Here is a 15,444-nt window from a genome sequence, read left to right as displayed (position 1 = left end):
TATTCTTGTTGTGGCTGGCTCGTCAAGGCGCGCTATGGCAGACAACTCGTGATCAGATTGATTATGCTGCCTCTCTGTGAAGTCGGCGTGATGTGGTTATTGTCAGCGGTCCATATCGTCCTCCTGGGAGGAAATCTCTCCAGGCTTAATGTACTTAATGTAGTACGTGATGTTTTGCTTAACGCATAATGTTGTGTATAATTTGTCTGGTGCGTCTGGCTAAAATTAACGCCGTCTAGACCCACGCAGCCTTTTTCCTTTATTAATAGAAAACAGACAAAGTCCCCAGACAGCAACTTTACATCCCAGTGAAGCCACAGTTTAGTTGATAACCCACAGAGCGCAACAAGCATTGATCATTTACGGGGCCATAAATCGGCGCTATTGGCATACCTGCAATAAAGATAATGTCGGATTTCAGGCATGATCTCTGTTTACTGAGAGGCTAATTTCAGTTAGAGGAGAACCTGTGGTTTTTATCATTACCTACATTCTACATCTATTTTTGTCAAGGTACGGAAAAGACAAACCGCCCAGTGCCCCAAAAGCCGGGAGAATTATTTTCCGTTACTCTCAGCACTAACAATAGGTGCAGCATCATTTACCCCCTGAATATTCAGATTCAGTGTGTTTAGATGATCTTATTTATATATTATAGAAGGTTTGGCAAGAAAAAGAAACCTTATCATTTTTTCAAGGTTTATTTTTCCTTTCTTCTTTTCTTCTTTCTTCCTTTTCTTTTCTTTTTTTACAGGTGTGAAGGGAGGGAAAGAGCTGCCCAAGTTGTCTGTTTCATAATCTTTAAAAATTAATTTGAAGATTATTATTAATAAAATCAATAATAATATTACAAATTTAGACAGCGTGTCACTTCTCACCAGACTTCATCTGACACACTTTGTCATTTGTCATAAGCCTGACTTATTCACTCTTCCGAAAACCTAAAAATTGGCCCTGAGTGAGCTTTTGTAGGTCAAAGGCGACACTAATCTGGTGACCATTCCTGCTTCACTTGGAGTAGGTGCAGTGGCAAATAACTGTTTAGTTAATTGGGACAATGAAGAAGCAGCATAGTTCAGTGTTAAACTGAATGTAGTGGTGAATCTGTGTATTCAATCTAAGCCAGCTTTAATTATTTTTTTGGTGCAGGTCAAAGTATAGGGTTGTGGGAGCGTGTTGCGTTGTTAACTTCAGTAATCAGGTTAACAGGAGTAGGAGGAGGACAAATTTGCGATTTTCAACATTAGCGACTGAGAGCTGTGTTTGGTACAGCAGTGTTGTGTGCTTTTGCCTCATCCTGCTTTCCTTTCCACCCATTTCTGGCCGCTGCTCTCTGCTCCCGTCTGTGATGAGAATACTGAGTAAGATGCTATTTAATTTCAGAAAGGCTGCTGATGGTCTTTGTGAACCGAGCGGCAGTGAAAACCCACAATTCACACTTGTTTAACTGGTGTACATACCGATTAGATAACTAAATGAAGACATCTTTGTAACGTAACATATGTTGGACTGATTGATATGCAGGTTGAGCATGTTGGCTCACAAATTGTTTCCCTTCAGAAATCTACAGTCAATACTCTCTGCTGAATTTAAGAACAATGCCACTGAGCGGAGTGTTTACCACACTGGCAGGATATTTGCAATTGCCTCACACTTGCCATTTAGAGAGAGAAAGAGGTGGTATGTTTTAAATAAGTGTAACAAATTCATCACATTTATTTGCAGCGTGATTGCAATAATGAAAGGCACTTGTATTTTATGATAAACTGGAATTTAAAAAAATTTTCAAAAGAGAAAGCCCTTTCATTCATTCAGATTCTGAAGGGAAGAAAAAAAAAAACGCAGACTGAGCATGTTGGATTTAAATGTGTAAAGACTAATATCTTTTTAACTCATGATACTTTGTACTCATGATACTCTACCAGAGCTGATTTTTCTTCTCCCCTCTTGTCTTCCATACAGGTTTCATCTTGTTTACAAAGATAGCTAAAAACATTGTTGATCGGGGAAGGAGAGCCTCATGAGTCGGCCTCGTGGTTTGCATCGACATCATGGATTTAACTAAAATGGGTATGATCCAGCTTCAGAACCCCAACCACCCCAATTCCCTGCTGCAGAAGGCCAACCAGATGCGTCTGGCTGGAACTCTGTGTGACGTGGTCATCATGGTAGACAGCCAGGAGTTTCACGCTCACAGGACTGTGCTAGCCTGCACCAGCAAAATGTTTGAAATCCTCTTTCACCGCAGCAGCCAGCATTATACCCTGGACTTTCTATCACCAAAGACTTTTCAGCAGATTTTGGAGTATGCTTACACTGCCACGCTCCAGGCCAAGGTGGAAGACTTGGATGACCTTCTGTATGCAGCCGAGATACTTGAGATTGAGTACTTAGAAGAGCAATGCCTGAAGATCCTGGAAACCATCCAGTCCTCAGATGAAAATGATGCTGAGGTCAACGCTAACGATGGAAGCACAGAGGAAGACGATGAGCGCAAAGGTCACAATGGAGCCAAAAACTCAAAAAAGCATTCCATGGGGAGCCCCTATCTGTCAGGTACACAGCAAGTCTCTAACATGCCCGGGGTCGTCGACCAGAGTCCCTCCGTCTCCACTTCCTTTGGTGTCTCCACCCTGAGTCCCACCAAAGCTGCTGTGGACAGTCTGATGAGCATCGGCCAGTCTCTGCTCCAGCAGGGCTTTGGTGGTGAACAACTAGTTCACGGCAACTCCAACCAACTGATGACTGAGATCAAGACTGAGATGATGCAAGTGGATATGGGTGGCAATGGCCACGAAAGCCCACAGAACATGGAGTCCAGTGCCTCCAGCAATGGAGAACGAAGTGGGGAGGACAGGAACAGAGATGGTCCCGGAACGCCAACCAGGAGCAGCGTGATCACCAGTGCCCGTGAGCTGCATTACGTCCGTGACGAAGGCATGGGCGACTCTCAAGCTGAAGTCAGTCAGATGGGGATGGAAGCAATGGCTGGAATGACTGAGAAACATCTGGCCTCTCTCTACTCCTTACCTGTCAATCATAAATCAGATGCCATGATGTCCATGCCAGTATCCATGGCGTCCGCTCTGCCCATGTCCCCAGCCCTGGCTATGTCTATGGACTTCAGTGCCTATGGGGGACTCCTGCCTCAGAGTTTCATCCAGAGAGAATTCTTCAGCAAGCTTGGGGAGCTGGCAGTGGGCATGAAACCAGACGGCAGGAACCAGCATGAACGTTGCAATGTTTGCGGTGCAGAGCTACCAGATAATGAAGCTGTGGAGCAGCACAGGTAAGACAACTTTTCTTCTGAAGATAGTTGCTTAAAAAAATTTTTTTTAAATTGTTTTGTTCTTGAAATTTGTGTCCCTTTTTTAGCATTTCAACTACCCTTAATTTGACTGAAATTTTGAATGTTTATTTATGAATTCTTGATGTGCATCAGAATGTGAAATTAAGTCACTTGGCTTCATTTTACTAATTCATGATCCACATAGTAACTTAATTCCTATTGTTAATAATTTAAAGTGGACAGCTTTTTGCTTTGAAATTATGAGAAATAGCAAATAGTAACATCCTTTTATAATCACAGAAACCTTAGTTTTGTGTGGCTGACAGCTCAAACTTGGAGATTTGCTCCTTCAGTAACTACCAGGCCTGTCCAGGTGACCGCTGAAGGAGTGCTGTCTTAACATTGTCCAAGACCATTAGTCACACCTTACAAGATGTGGGCGGCAGCTATCACACACACTTACCAAAGTGGAACCCCCTCATCCTGGAACCAATTCCCCTCCCCTTTCCCATAACTGCACAAGGGGGGCCTTTATTAGCTTGATAATTGGAGTAGATGGTCAGTCCAGGAAATGAGTGCTGAACCTGGGCTTTGAGACAAGGAGGTAGCTCTTGGACAGGAGAGTGACAGTAAACCAGAAAAACCCCCAGAGTTTTTGCCCCGAAACCTCACTTGAATTACTGAAAGTTTTTCAAATCTCTCTATCCCTTTTTTCTGACATAATACCCTGCTCAATTTGATATATTTCACTGGATTTCTGTCATATTTGGATTGACCCTGGTTGAGCAAGCAAACTGAATATTAATCTTGCATGACCTCTCTTTCGTGCTGTCGTAATGTTTAAGAAATTTTACTTTGAAGGCCACCTTCTCACCCTGCAGTGTTTGCTTGAATCAATGCAAAGGAATGCACAGTGGTTAAAGTTCACCGGAGGATTTGAACCTTATCACCCGTCCCATCATTCTTGAGCTGGTATCTTGGCATACATGGCTAAGCACTGAAGTGATTCAGTCCAGACTTTCAAGTTAAAGAAATATTACCGAATAGGTTTGACTCTATTAAAGACATACAGGAAGTCACAGTGTATATATTTGTGTGACCTTCATGATCAGAGCTAATTTTTCATTAAGTTAAAGAGGATTTTTGCATTGACTCATATTACACGTCTAAAAATCATAAGGAGAGAAAAAGAAGTGGCTTTTGCGCATATGATTAGTTCATCCTAAGCAGGCTTTTACAGCCACTTTTTAAAAAGAAAAGAAGCACAATAGCCTCTTCTTTAGCTGCATTAATGTAGCCGAACTGCGTTAACGGACAGGCTACGCTCGTCTCTGTCTTGAGAAAAAGTGTGGCGTGTGAAATGGTTGCCTGTGTTTCAAGAGGAATTTCATCAATTCACTCAAGCTGGGAAATCTTGTATCAAAGGAGATTTCCAAACCGTTTCATGCATTGATCTCACCGCCTCACCCCATAGCATACTAATGGGTTAATTTACACTGGTTGATACACCGACACGACACTGTTTAATATTGTATGTGCTGTCCTGACAGCCTCCTGAAGTGTAGAAATCAAACATTGCATCATCCGCTGTCTGCTCTGCCATTTTGACATGAAAGGTCCGCTTCGCCTGAGATGCTTGATAATTCGGACGCTTCTCGTGTCCTCACAAACTCCACTGTGGGTCATTTGGTATCATATCCAGTCCCTGCTTCTTCTTTTTTTTCTTTATTTATTGCTTATTTTTTATGGCTATCCTGTCACACTTCTTAATCGTCCTGATGGGTATGCAAGATGTTTTATTTCAGACAAGTGGAGTCGTGTTCCCTCTGACTAATTACGCATCATTCCCCCGGAGCAACTGTGTCAGGGTCAGCACTGCCTCTGCAACAAACGCATAAAAAAGTTGGCAAAGTTCACTTAGGTGCGGGCAGGTCAAGTCAAACATGAGTCTAATTGTTTCCAGATGTGGCACAGGTCAGTGGTGTGAGGTGTCAATGTGGGCTTCTATGTTTAAATGAATGCACCGAAAAGTGCCCACTTCCTGTATAAATCTAGTTTCTGCAACCTTTCATAAAAACACTGAATTCATTATGTATTGGCAAAACAAGTGTAAGGAGTTGCTTATTGACTGTGTTTGCTTCTTTTTAAGCAGCAGAGATGCTACCTTGATATTAGGTTAATGAAAGCCTTATAATGTACATCAGTTTAGAATAAATTATTATAATTGAAGGGAAAAAGCTTATATTGAATGTTATGTCAGAAGTAGATTTTTGCCTGCTTTTTCTGATCTGATAGCTGATCAATTAACTTAACTTTAGACTAATTCCTTTAATGATTGACTATCTTAAGATAACTATAGATATTTGAGGATTTTGCCTTCTTTGAACTACTTTATAAGTAGTTGTGTTATCTGTATTTTACCTTGGGTATTGTAAAAGCACTGATGTTGAAAGTTTAACTTATTGTGCAAACAAAAATGAGCTTAATGAAAGGTTTACTCTGACTTATAAGTGCCTGAGTTTCCTTGTATTTAATCTAAGTCTATCTGACCATGGCAACTTTTCCCCTCCACCTTCCCTCCATCAGGCCACCAGCTCACGTCCCCACTGACAAGCCCTAGATTTATTTAGCCCACGGTGTGCATTGTTGGGGCTTTAGGCAGACAGGATTACAGCAATATTTTAGCAACCCTTGCACTGAGAAAATAATCAACACAGGAAGGGCCTGAGTGATTATTTAGAAAATAAATGCATGATGCAGGGGGCTAATTCTGCAGAGGCAGTGGGGGTAGTTGGGGGGGGGCTCCTCTGCTTGGTATTCCAAACACAGCATCCAATTCACGGGAACTAGCCTTGGGTTTATCTCTTTCACTTAATCGTCCATTCTCATGCAAATGATTGACCCTCGCTGTAATGTACATCACATAAGTGAAAAAAAAGAGCCTGTTTGAAAGGAGCTTTTCCAGCATATAGCCGTTAAACATTACTGATAAGTATCAATGCTATAGCAGTGTCTTTTCATAGTACAGCCTGGGTTTATTTTTGGAGGGGCACAGGGGCGATGAATGAACGGGATAAGTCAATGAATTCCTTTTTGTCTGCTCTGTTTTCGCTCCTGTTATTTTTATTATTGATGGCAGTGTTTGGGGCAGAGGCTGGCAGCGGTGGAAATAATCACCCTCGCATTAACCTCCGCACGCGCACACACTTGTGTTCATTACTTTTCACATACACTCCCCTCAGCAGTAGCAGGCAGCGCTCACTCTTCCATTTCCTCCTCTTTTGTGGCAAAGGGGACGGAGGGCGCTCTAATACCCCAGGCCGCAGGTGTTTAAACAGCAGGCCCAAGGCCCTTATCTGTGCATATCAGAGTGGGACAGATAACCCTTGGCGCTCCTTCTTAGTAAACCAAGAGCAGATTGAGTTCAGATAGCGGTCCAATGCATTTGTTGCAGGTGATAACAATGTATGCACATACACACACGTATGTAACCTGCACACTAAGGGGAAGCTGTTGGAAGGTATAGATGTTGTTTCCTTACACAATGACATTCGGTTGCTTTGGTCACTAGCAACAATTAACCACCACTAGGGCTGGGCCATATTATACTGTTCACGGTAATACCGGTATAATGTTAGGCAACGATAGGAAAATGAAATATCGCGATAGAATGGGAGTAAAACGCGCATGCGCAGTGCCTTTGTTTTCATACGCACATGGCCGATTGTTGAGTGAAACAAATGAACCAGAATTGGTTTGTAAAAATGGTGCAACTTCAGTGATGTGGAACTGGTTTGGCGTTTGTCCGTCAGATACACGACAAAGCACATTTTTTTGCAGAACATGCAAGCGGCCGTCGTTATTGTCGTATTTGTCGGACTAAGATGCTCTTAAATCTGGGAGTAATCTGGGTCCTAAACTCCGTAAACCTTCAGGTCAAACAACACTGCAGCATCACTGAGAGTTTAAAAACTGTCTAAATTCTTTCATCTTTAATAAAACGATCAGCATTGCTGCTTTACCAGGTGTAACTATGAAGTTTAACTTCCAGGCATCCATGAAAACAAAATTTATTACATTTAACGGAGTTAGAAGTTAGCAGGAAGCTAGCGGAAGTTAGCTCGCTAGTTTCGCTAGTTACCTAAGCATGATATAGCATGTTCTGACTGAGAGATTTCTGAATAAATTCAAACGTACAGCTCTGCTATCACTTCCAACATAAATGAAGACGGGAAACTAAACAGCAGTGACGTTTGTAGGGTTACTGAAGTTGGGCTAGCTGGTATATAATGATGTGCTACGTGATCGCTAGCGACACAGCTATGTTAGCATAACATAAACAGTGAAGCTGGAGGACGAACACTAACACTTTTCCACTTATAAAAGTTAACGTGCCTGATAGTTAGAGACAAATGCAATCGCATGGCAGGATGCTGTAAACGGACCAAACTTCAGTCAGGAGAACAACTGAGATAATCCATAACAACTGAGATAATCCATCCACAATACGAGGTTAGTCATTAATATACTGCAACAACATGGGAATAGAGCAGCTGCCAGAGAATTCAACATTAATGAATCAATGGTACAGAAGTGGAGGAAGCAAGAAGAATGAGTTTAATAAAGTTTGATTTATCTGACTGCCTTGTTTCGCTTAATGTGCCTTATAATCCCGTGCACCTTATGGTCCGAAAAATACGTACTGCACACTGCAGTTTAATGTTGCAAAGCACCTCTTTTTAACTTCAGTGGATATTATACATGGTTATGCTCAGGATATGTCAGCCCATTTCTACTGGAAATGCCTTTTGGTTAAACTTTCAGCAAGGAATTTGTATTCGCACTGTTAAATTTTTATATAGCTTTAATGTACATAAAAACCAGCTTCTTGTTTAAGTGAAAATAAAAGGAAGGTTGTCTTTTTGCACTAGTAATGTTGTGGAGTTGTATTTTGTCTTGCATCAATTATATCGTCAGTTATATCGTTATCGCAAATTTTCAAATATATATCGTGATAAATATTTTTGGCCATATCGCCCTGCTCTAACCACCACCCCCATCCCCAGTGAGCTCCAATAAGCATAAAGGATGCCTGCAAGACAGTTGAAGGGACTCAATGGTACCAAATGTCAACTAATAAATACACCTGTTTCATGACAACAAAAACACACATTTTTTGTAAATACAGTATGTCTATATACTCATATATGTATATATATATATATATGTGTGTGTGTGTATATGTATATATATATATATATATATATATATATATATATATATATATATATAAAATACTTCCTTTGATATATTTTTTTCCGCACTTCACCAATTTTTCCAGTTGTAACTGTCTGGGTTAGGATTTACAGGAATACGTGTGATGGCATCCAGTGATGAAAACCACTGACAAAAATATAAATCGAACAGCATGCAAATGTGGAGATGCACCAAAATAAACCCCCAAAACCTTTCGATGTCTTTATAAGATGCATATATATGTATGTGTATATATAAGTCCCTTATGGTGTTGTCATGTTGTTATGGTTAGATAAAGTTATTTGAATACATATAATAAAAACTGTAAAAGCATTTAAAATTAAACTAACTTATCTTTTTAACTATTCGGATCTTTGTGATTGGTGGTCAAACTGACAATTCAGAAACACGGAATAACATCCTCTGTGATATAGTCGACAATCCAGTCATAGTCACCAGTCTTTTCACTCGTGGTGATTGATAGTGCCTGTCATAAAATTGCAAAAGGACCTGTCAAAAATTTCAAACCAGCACAGCACTGCGCCCATTTTGCAACCACAGCAGTTGTAGCTTAATGTGGTAGCCAACTACCTCGGGCCATGTCGTTTTAACTCTCACGATTAGATATATTAATATTATCTCATAAGTTCCATAGCTCTTATTTCTATTAGCAGCTGGACTGAAGACTCTACAACACTGAGCAGTGTTGTTCTTTCGACATACAACAAAACCACAAGGTTCTGATGCCGTAAGAAAACTGTCTGTGCCGATCACAGTGCATAACCTCACAAATAGAGTGTGTGTGTGTGTGTGTGTGTATAAAAAATCAGACTGTTGCTGTTGTTTGAGAGGTGACATCCGGTATAGTTTGTGCAAAATCCCCAGACAGCAGTCCAGAGTGTTTGTTGACCTCAAAATAAGAGCCCTTCTGTATCCTGCTCATCTTAAATGTAAAAAGTAGGGGAAAAAACTACATGTGCTAACAATAAAGGATAAATATCTGTGCTTTGAAGTAGGTAGTCAGATATTTGCTTCATTGTCAGTCTTACTCACTGAATACAGTATGTCGCCTTTGATCTTAAATAAGAATGACTAAGGGAGCAGCAGACTTTTGATTCTAACCTGTAAAACTGTGCAAGCATTTTCCTGCTTCCTGAAAGTAGCTGGGCAACAAAGCATCCATTACATGGCAGTGGATTACCTTCTATTTGAAATCACTCAGTGAGTTAAGTCTCCCCTGCTTGCACTCAGAGGTACAGTACATGTTGGTGTAATAATCCAATAGCACAAAAAGCCTCACTCAACGAAAAACACCTCTCCAAGAAACACCTAAGCCACAGACAACAGCAGAGGGCTTATTCAAGTCTGGCTGCCACATCATTTCCCTTTTATCCTCGCACAGGTGCTTTCTTTTTTTGCCCCTATTGGAGGTGCGGTGTTTGTTTGTGCCCCTAAGGAACTGCTGCTTTGACCAGGCCCGTGGTGATAGCCAGAGCCGAGGCAGCTGCTGGCTGAGTCCCAATTATAGACAGGCTTTAAAAGGCTCTGGTTGAACCGTAAAGATTTACACCGCCATCGCTGTGATCTCAGATCTGGGCTCTGTCCTCACTGTCAGGATAGGGAGATGTATCGATTAAAGACTTAACTCAGGGGGCTGCATCTTGTGGAATATACTACACGCACACAAGCGTGCAGATCAAGCGTCTTATTGTCCTACACTGCGATGTCATCAGGTGGCACAGGAAAGTAGTCTTTTTAGAGAGGGCGGGGGGAAAAGATGCTTTTTTGGAAACGGTGTGGTGGTGGTGGTAAGAAATAAGATAAGTAAGAGAAGGGCAGCACCAAGATAGGGGTTGGGGGATACCAATATGCAGACAGTGGCTGTGGCAATGGAGAGAGGCGATCTAATCAAGCAGCAGATTAGATCGCCTTCCTCCCTGAGATAAGAGTGGAGGGAGTGTGCTTGTGCAATAAAAGTTAGCAGCTTGACTCGGTGTGACCAGCTGCCTCTGTGTGGCTAACAGCGCTCAGCAGACGTGGCCTTTGCTGATGCGGTCTGGCTTGGAGTGCTATGAAGCAAATACACTGAGGCCCCCATCTTTTGTCTATGTGGGGGAACTTGTGGTTTGGAGAGAGGGTTAATGATAACATACTGTACTCTAAGTTGGCCTTCTTTGTAACCATGCAAGCTTGTGGATTTTTTTCTCTTGTATTTTTTTGAGAGGCCAGGGTGGGGACTCAAGGGGAGTGCTAATTACTGCTAGTTATCAGGTGACATGCAAATGCATTATCACCCCTAACTTCCTGATGTGTATCTCTAGTCCCAGAAGCTGCAGTGCGAGTGTTGGCAGGAGGAGAGGCTGTGGCACAAAGGCTGTGTGTAAATTACCGCACAGATAAATGCATAAGCAGAGTTTCTCTATTTTACAATCTGCCTTTTGGCAGACTTTTCTTACTGTATTAAGGTCCATGCATCCATTGTCAGCTTTCCCATTAAATAAGAAAAAGTCAATAGAATTAGAATGATCTGACCTTAAAGCTCAGTGGGTTTTAGTTCTGGTTCATGGAGCCCTTCCTCTGTTCTCCTGGACCTGAACGCTGTGGGTTCTAATCCCATCGATATCCCATTAGCATCCCCTCTCCGGGTCCCCGCCACATGAAAGAAGATGTGCCGGTTCCCTCTCTCTGATTCTATCACTCTGGCGGACCGTAGGGAGGACGGCCACAATGAGTAAATGTGCTGAAGCCAAAGGGCCAACCCAAGTGTGCTCACAAATGTCCTGTGAGTATGCGCCTGTGTGTATGTGTGTGAAATAGCTGCCACCGCCACCTCGGAGGCCCCCTAGCCTCCCTGGGAAGTATCAAACCGGAGCCCTTCGCAGCTTCAAGCGAGAGAGCTACTAATTAGCCTCTTTGTTGCCACTTGAATGGTTTGCCAGAGATTGGCAAGGGGCCCCAATGGAGTGATACCAGCACACTAAGAAGCTGGTCATAAAAATTACCCCCCATTCTCTCCACCATCACCTGTCACAAAGGAGCTCTCAGGTAGGAAAATGAGGCCAGAACAGCACAATGTGAGCTTTTTATCCTTCTCTTTAGAGACTGACGGATGATGTTTGCTCAACAGGTTGATTCTGGGTTCGTGCTAGCTATCTGCTCATAAGCTGGAGGGCAAGGCCACATATAATTGCAACAGCTTTAATGTTATTGATAGCATAAGCTCAGCGTTCTCCTCTTTAAATTGCTGAGTGAGAAGTCGAGTTAACATCGAGTAACAAATCGATATGCAAAATCAGATTATTTTAGAAGTGCTGCTGATGTAAGCCAGGTTATTGGCTTGTTTAAGTGAACGCACAACCACTTTTCTCTATAGGTGAAAAAAAAAGTAAAAACAGTGTGGGTGAGTTTCACAATTATGTACCCTGAACAAGAACTAATATGGCATAAAGAACCACCAAATCAATACTTTGCACAAAAGAGTTGTTTGCTACAATAACATTATCAGATTTTGTGGGTTATGAGATTTATTTGTTTTCTTAGTGTTCCTTGAGACAGTTATCCAAACAAAAGTTAATAGTTCCATACTCCCTAATTTATGCTTTAGTATTAAAATACATCAACCCCCCCCCCCCCCCCGAAAGTTATTTATTTCAACACACTAATTGGAAGAACAAGAATTTGAGTAAATAATGTTAGAGGTGGTGCTTTTTATGTTTTTTAGATTACATCATTGATTAACCTCTAAAAACATTATTACTATAATAATTTACATTGAGTATTTCTTCACGGGTTTGTCAGGAATCTCAGCCCTGACCCTGAACCTTAAATAAGAGGCTACAAGAGTTAAATGTTTTCTTAAAAGTTGTATTACTAAAGATGAATGTGATTATGTTATAACAAAGCAGCCTGTCTGACTGTCAGACTATTCAAAATGCTCTCCGATCCATATTTCTGGCAACTGACATGCTGCTCGGTGAGCGCCGTGGCAGGAGTGCAATGAATGTCAAGGCGACTTGCAGCTTTAGCCCTGACCGACACATTTTAAGCTCCGCTGTAATCCAGGAGGGATCAGTTGGGTAAATCATGGCATAAAGCTTAAAACCATAATTGATTTATGTATTTGCTGACCGAAGACGCCCAGAGAGATTAACGGAGGGAGAGAGCCGATGATGGATATGCCGACCCCCTCGTGCAGCCTGCGTGCTAGGTGGGGGGATGAATTCAATTGAAGGGAGATTTGTCAGCTTGAAAAGGAAGAATGTCTAAAAACAGAGTGAGAGTCTGAGAATAGTCTCACTGGAGTTGCATTTAAAACTTCAATCTGTATGTAAGTGTCTGTATTTGTTGTTGTTGTCAGCTTTAGTAGCTGATTAAATTAAACTTGTGCCAAAACAGGCTTGGTGTGATCAGTAGATTTGATTAGCCTCCAGTTCGTTCACATATTTTAATGTTGTCCTGATAAGTGCTGACACACATGATAGCCACTGTAGAAATATTATCATATCATGAATCCAATTTCTTTCTCTTTTTTTTTTTTTTTTGAGAAATGAGAAAATTTCTCATGTTAATTTTTCTGTTACTTTAAGTATTATATTTAAAATCAAATTTAAATTTTTCTTTCTTTAAGGCAGCCAAATTATTCTTCATTTAATGTTAATCTAATTTAATATTCCTGTCACAGCCAACAGTATTTTTACTGATTACATGACCTTGGTGTGATAGCTGCTGTTACCCACTGTTGATTTATTTTTATACATTTATAAAAATGACAATAAGGATATATAGTATGCAACTCTATGTAGCATTTACATTCCTGTGCTGATCATAGACATGTCTTCGTAAAAAGACATCATCAATCTCACATTAATTGGCATTATAATTTCCAGATTGTCACTGATGAGCTACTTGACACTCATTTAATTGGTCAGATGGCGACCCTGGTGTAGCCAGCACGTGAATTTCTCTGACACCTTATGAATCCTCTCTTTCTTGTTTACTGCCCGACTGTCAGACATCTCCAAGGTCTTTCTTGACCATTTCCAGATTGTTTCGTGTTTGTCTGTTTGTCCCTGGGCCCCGAAAGGCGAGAGTGGGATAGTAAAAAGAAGGAGGGAGAAAAAAAAGCCATTCCATTTCCTGGACTGATCGCTGAAGCGGATTGCTCTGACATGTCATGACTCAAACAGCATCATTTCTGCCACTCCTGTCTCGGTGCTGACCTTACAAATGATGCTATAGGCTCCCGCCATATGCCATTAAGCATGCTGTAAAACGGGATGGGGTTTTATCCCCCTTCAAGCGTGCAACAGCTTTCACTCTCTGTTCTCACCTCTCGGAAAACAAAAAGGAGATTACAGGAGTGTTTTTCTCTCTCATAGTTTTGTCCATATACTTTTTTCTCCTCTTCCATTCCCAGCTTGTGTTTTATTGCCTCCTGTGAGTGTTGGTCTGAGGCAAGGAGCTGAAGCTTCCCTAACAGGTGTTTGGGTGCTTATCACACACGTCTGTGCCCTTATCTCTAGCCCTCAGCTTCCTGCATCCTCTCTCTTGCATGCCTCAGAGTGGGGATATATTTCACTTAGCCTCTGACCCAAAACCTTCCTCTCTATCTCTTTGGGTCTCTCTTCCTCCTTCGCTCGCTTGCTCTTGCTAACACACTCTCTCTCTCACACACACACTCTCACTCACACACACACACACACACACACTGTGTGATAGACGAAACGAGACTATGAAGACATTTCATCATTTTAACGCAACTTGACTTTCTTTGATCATTTCGTTTTCTTCATATTAATCATAGCCCGCAGTATGCTCCTTAAATTGAAGATTCTTGGGAATAAGTAAGAGTGCAGCAACAATTACTTTAGTTATCAGCATCTCTTCTTGTTTATTTTCTGTAATAATTGATCAGCGGTGAAGGATGTGAGACGTCAAGAAATGGTGAAGAATTCCAGCTTTTGGCCGAGGCGATGTTCTTAAAAAAGTTTCGGTTTTTCCAAGTTACATGTTTTGTTAATTACGAAAAAATTGTGTTGCCCCACCAAAATCAAATGGTATCCTCCAACTGGCATAGGCTGTTATAGAGAGGGAGGAAAAAACCTTGAATTACAGCGTAAATATTTTAGTGGCTTTGGCACAGGGGCAGCTTTGATGTTGTTCAGACCCGTGAGTTTGATGCAGCATTTTGTCAGAGTGATTGGTCTCAGGCTTTAGCCCTTCCTCCACATTCCCTCCATCCTTCCCTACTCCCAAGCCCCACACAGGGACAAAGGCTAAAGTGTCTGTGGGATGGGGTTGTGATGGTGGTTTGGAGGGGGTTGACCCCATCCAAGGACCTGACAGGGGCCCTTCTTTTTTTTTTTTTTTTTTCCATAATCCCCATTCTGAGTGGGTACAGAGGGGAGAGAACCCGCACTCTAACACCCATGAGAGACTCTATTGTGAGTAGCAGGCTCTGTTACAGTAGGACGGATGCAGGGGTCTAAGGCCCAGATAAACGCTGGGGTCAGCCAGGCCCCCGTTATTTACAGTAGACCCTTTCATTGGCCGCCTGAAACAGGAGCCTGTGGTGGAGGTGGTGGCGGCGGGGCTTCAGGGGACGATCACTGTTTGTGCTCAGCCAGGCCTCCACTATAGGTCAAAGAGCACGGGGGGGTGGGGCCACAGGGGTTACAGACCTGACTTTTGTCTGTGCGTTGGGGGAGTTGCTGCTTCATCGAGGAGAAGAAAAGGTGTTGGGGGTGGGAAGGGTTGTGTCCGTCCAAAAACGGCAGCCAAGATGACTTCCATGAACACTTTTCTATAATGTGACATAACTAGATTTAGATCTAAAGGAAAAAAGAGCAAAACTGTGTGTCAAAGGTATGTTATTAATGTGTGTACATTTTTTTTCATAC

General features: G+C 41.9%; 1 protein-coding gene across 1 annotated transcript in view; it reads left to right on the top strand.

Moving 5' to 3' along the window:
* Positions 1-15,444, top strand: part of zbtb16a (zinc finger and BTB domain containing 16a) — a 150,409-nt gene that overhangs the window by 1,318 nt on the left and 133,647 nt on the right. Inside the window, exon 2 of the mRNA XM_086309411.1 lies at positions 1,963-3,289. Within this exon, the coding sequence (XP_086165537.1) occupies positions 2,052-3,289 (1,238 nt within the window). The 5' untranslated portion in view covers positions 1,963-2,051. The remainder of the gene's footprint in view (positions 1-1,962; positions 3,290-15,444) is intronic.

This window comes from Aulonocara sp. 'chitande type north' Nkhata Bay, linkage group LG10 (assembly GCF_057382095.1).
Source record: "Aulonocara sp. 'chitande type north' Nkhata Bay isolate Kocher_YH1m ecotype deep benthic linkage group LG10, A_spYH_male_GT1.1, whole genome shotgun sequence".
In the NCBI taxonomy this organism is placed as follows: Eukaryota; Metazoa; Chordata; class Actinopteri; order Cichliformes; family Cichlidae; genus Aulonocara; species Aulonocara sp. 'chitande type north' Nkhata Bay.
The sequence above is the reverse complement of the archived record's forward strand: the minus strand, read 5'-3'. Positions and strand labels throughout refer to the sequence as shown.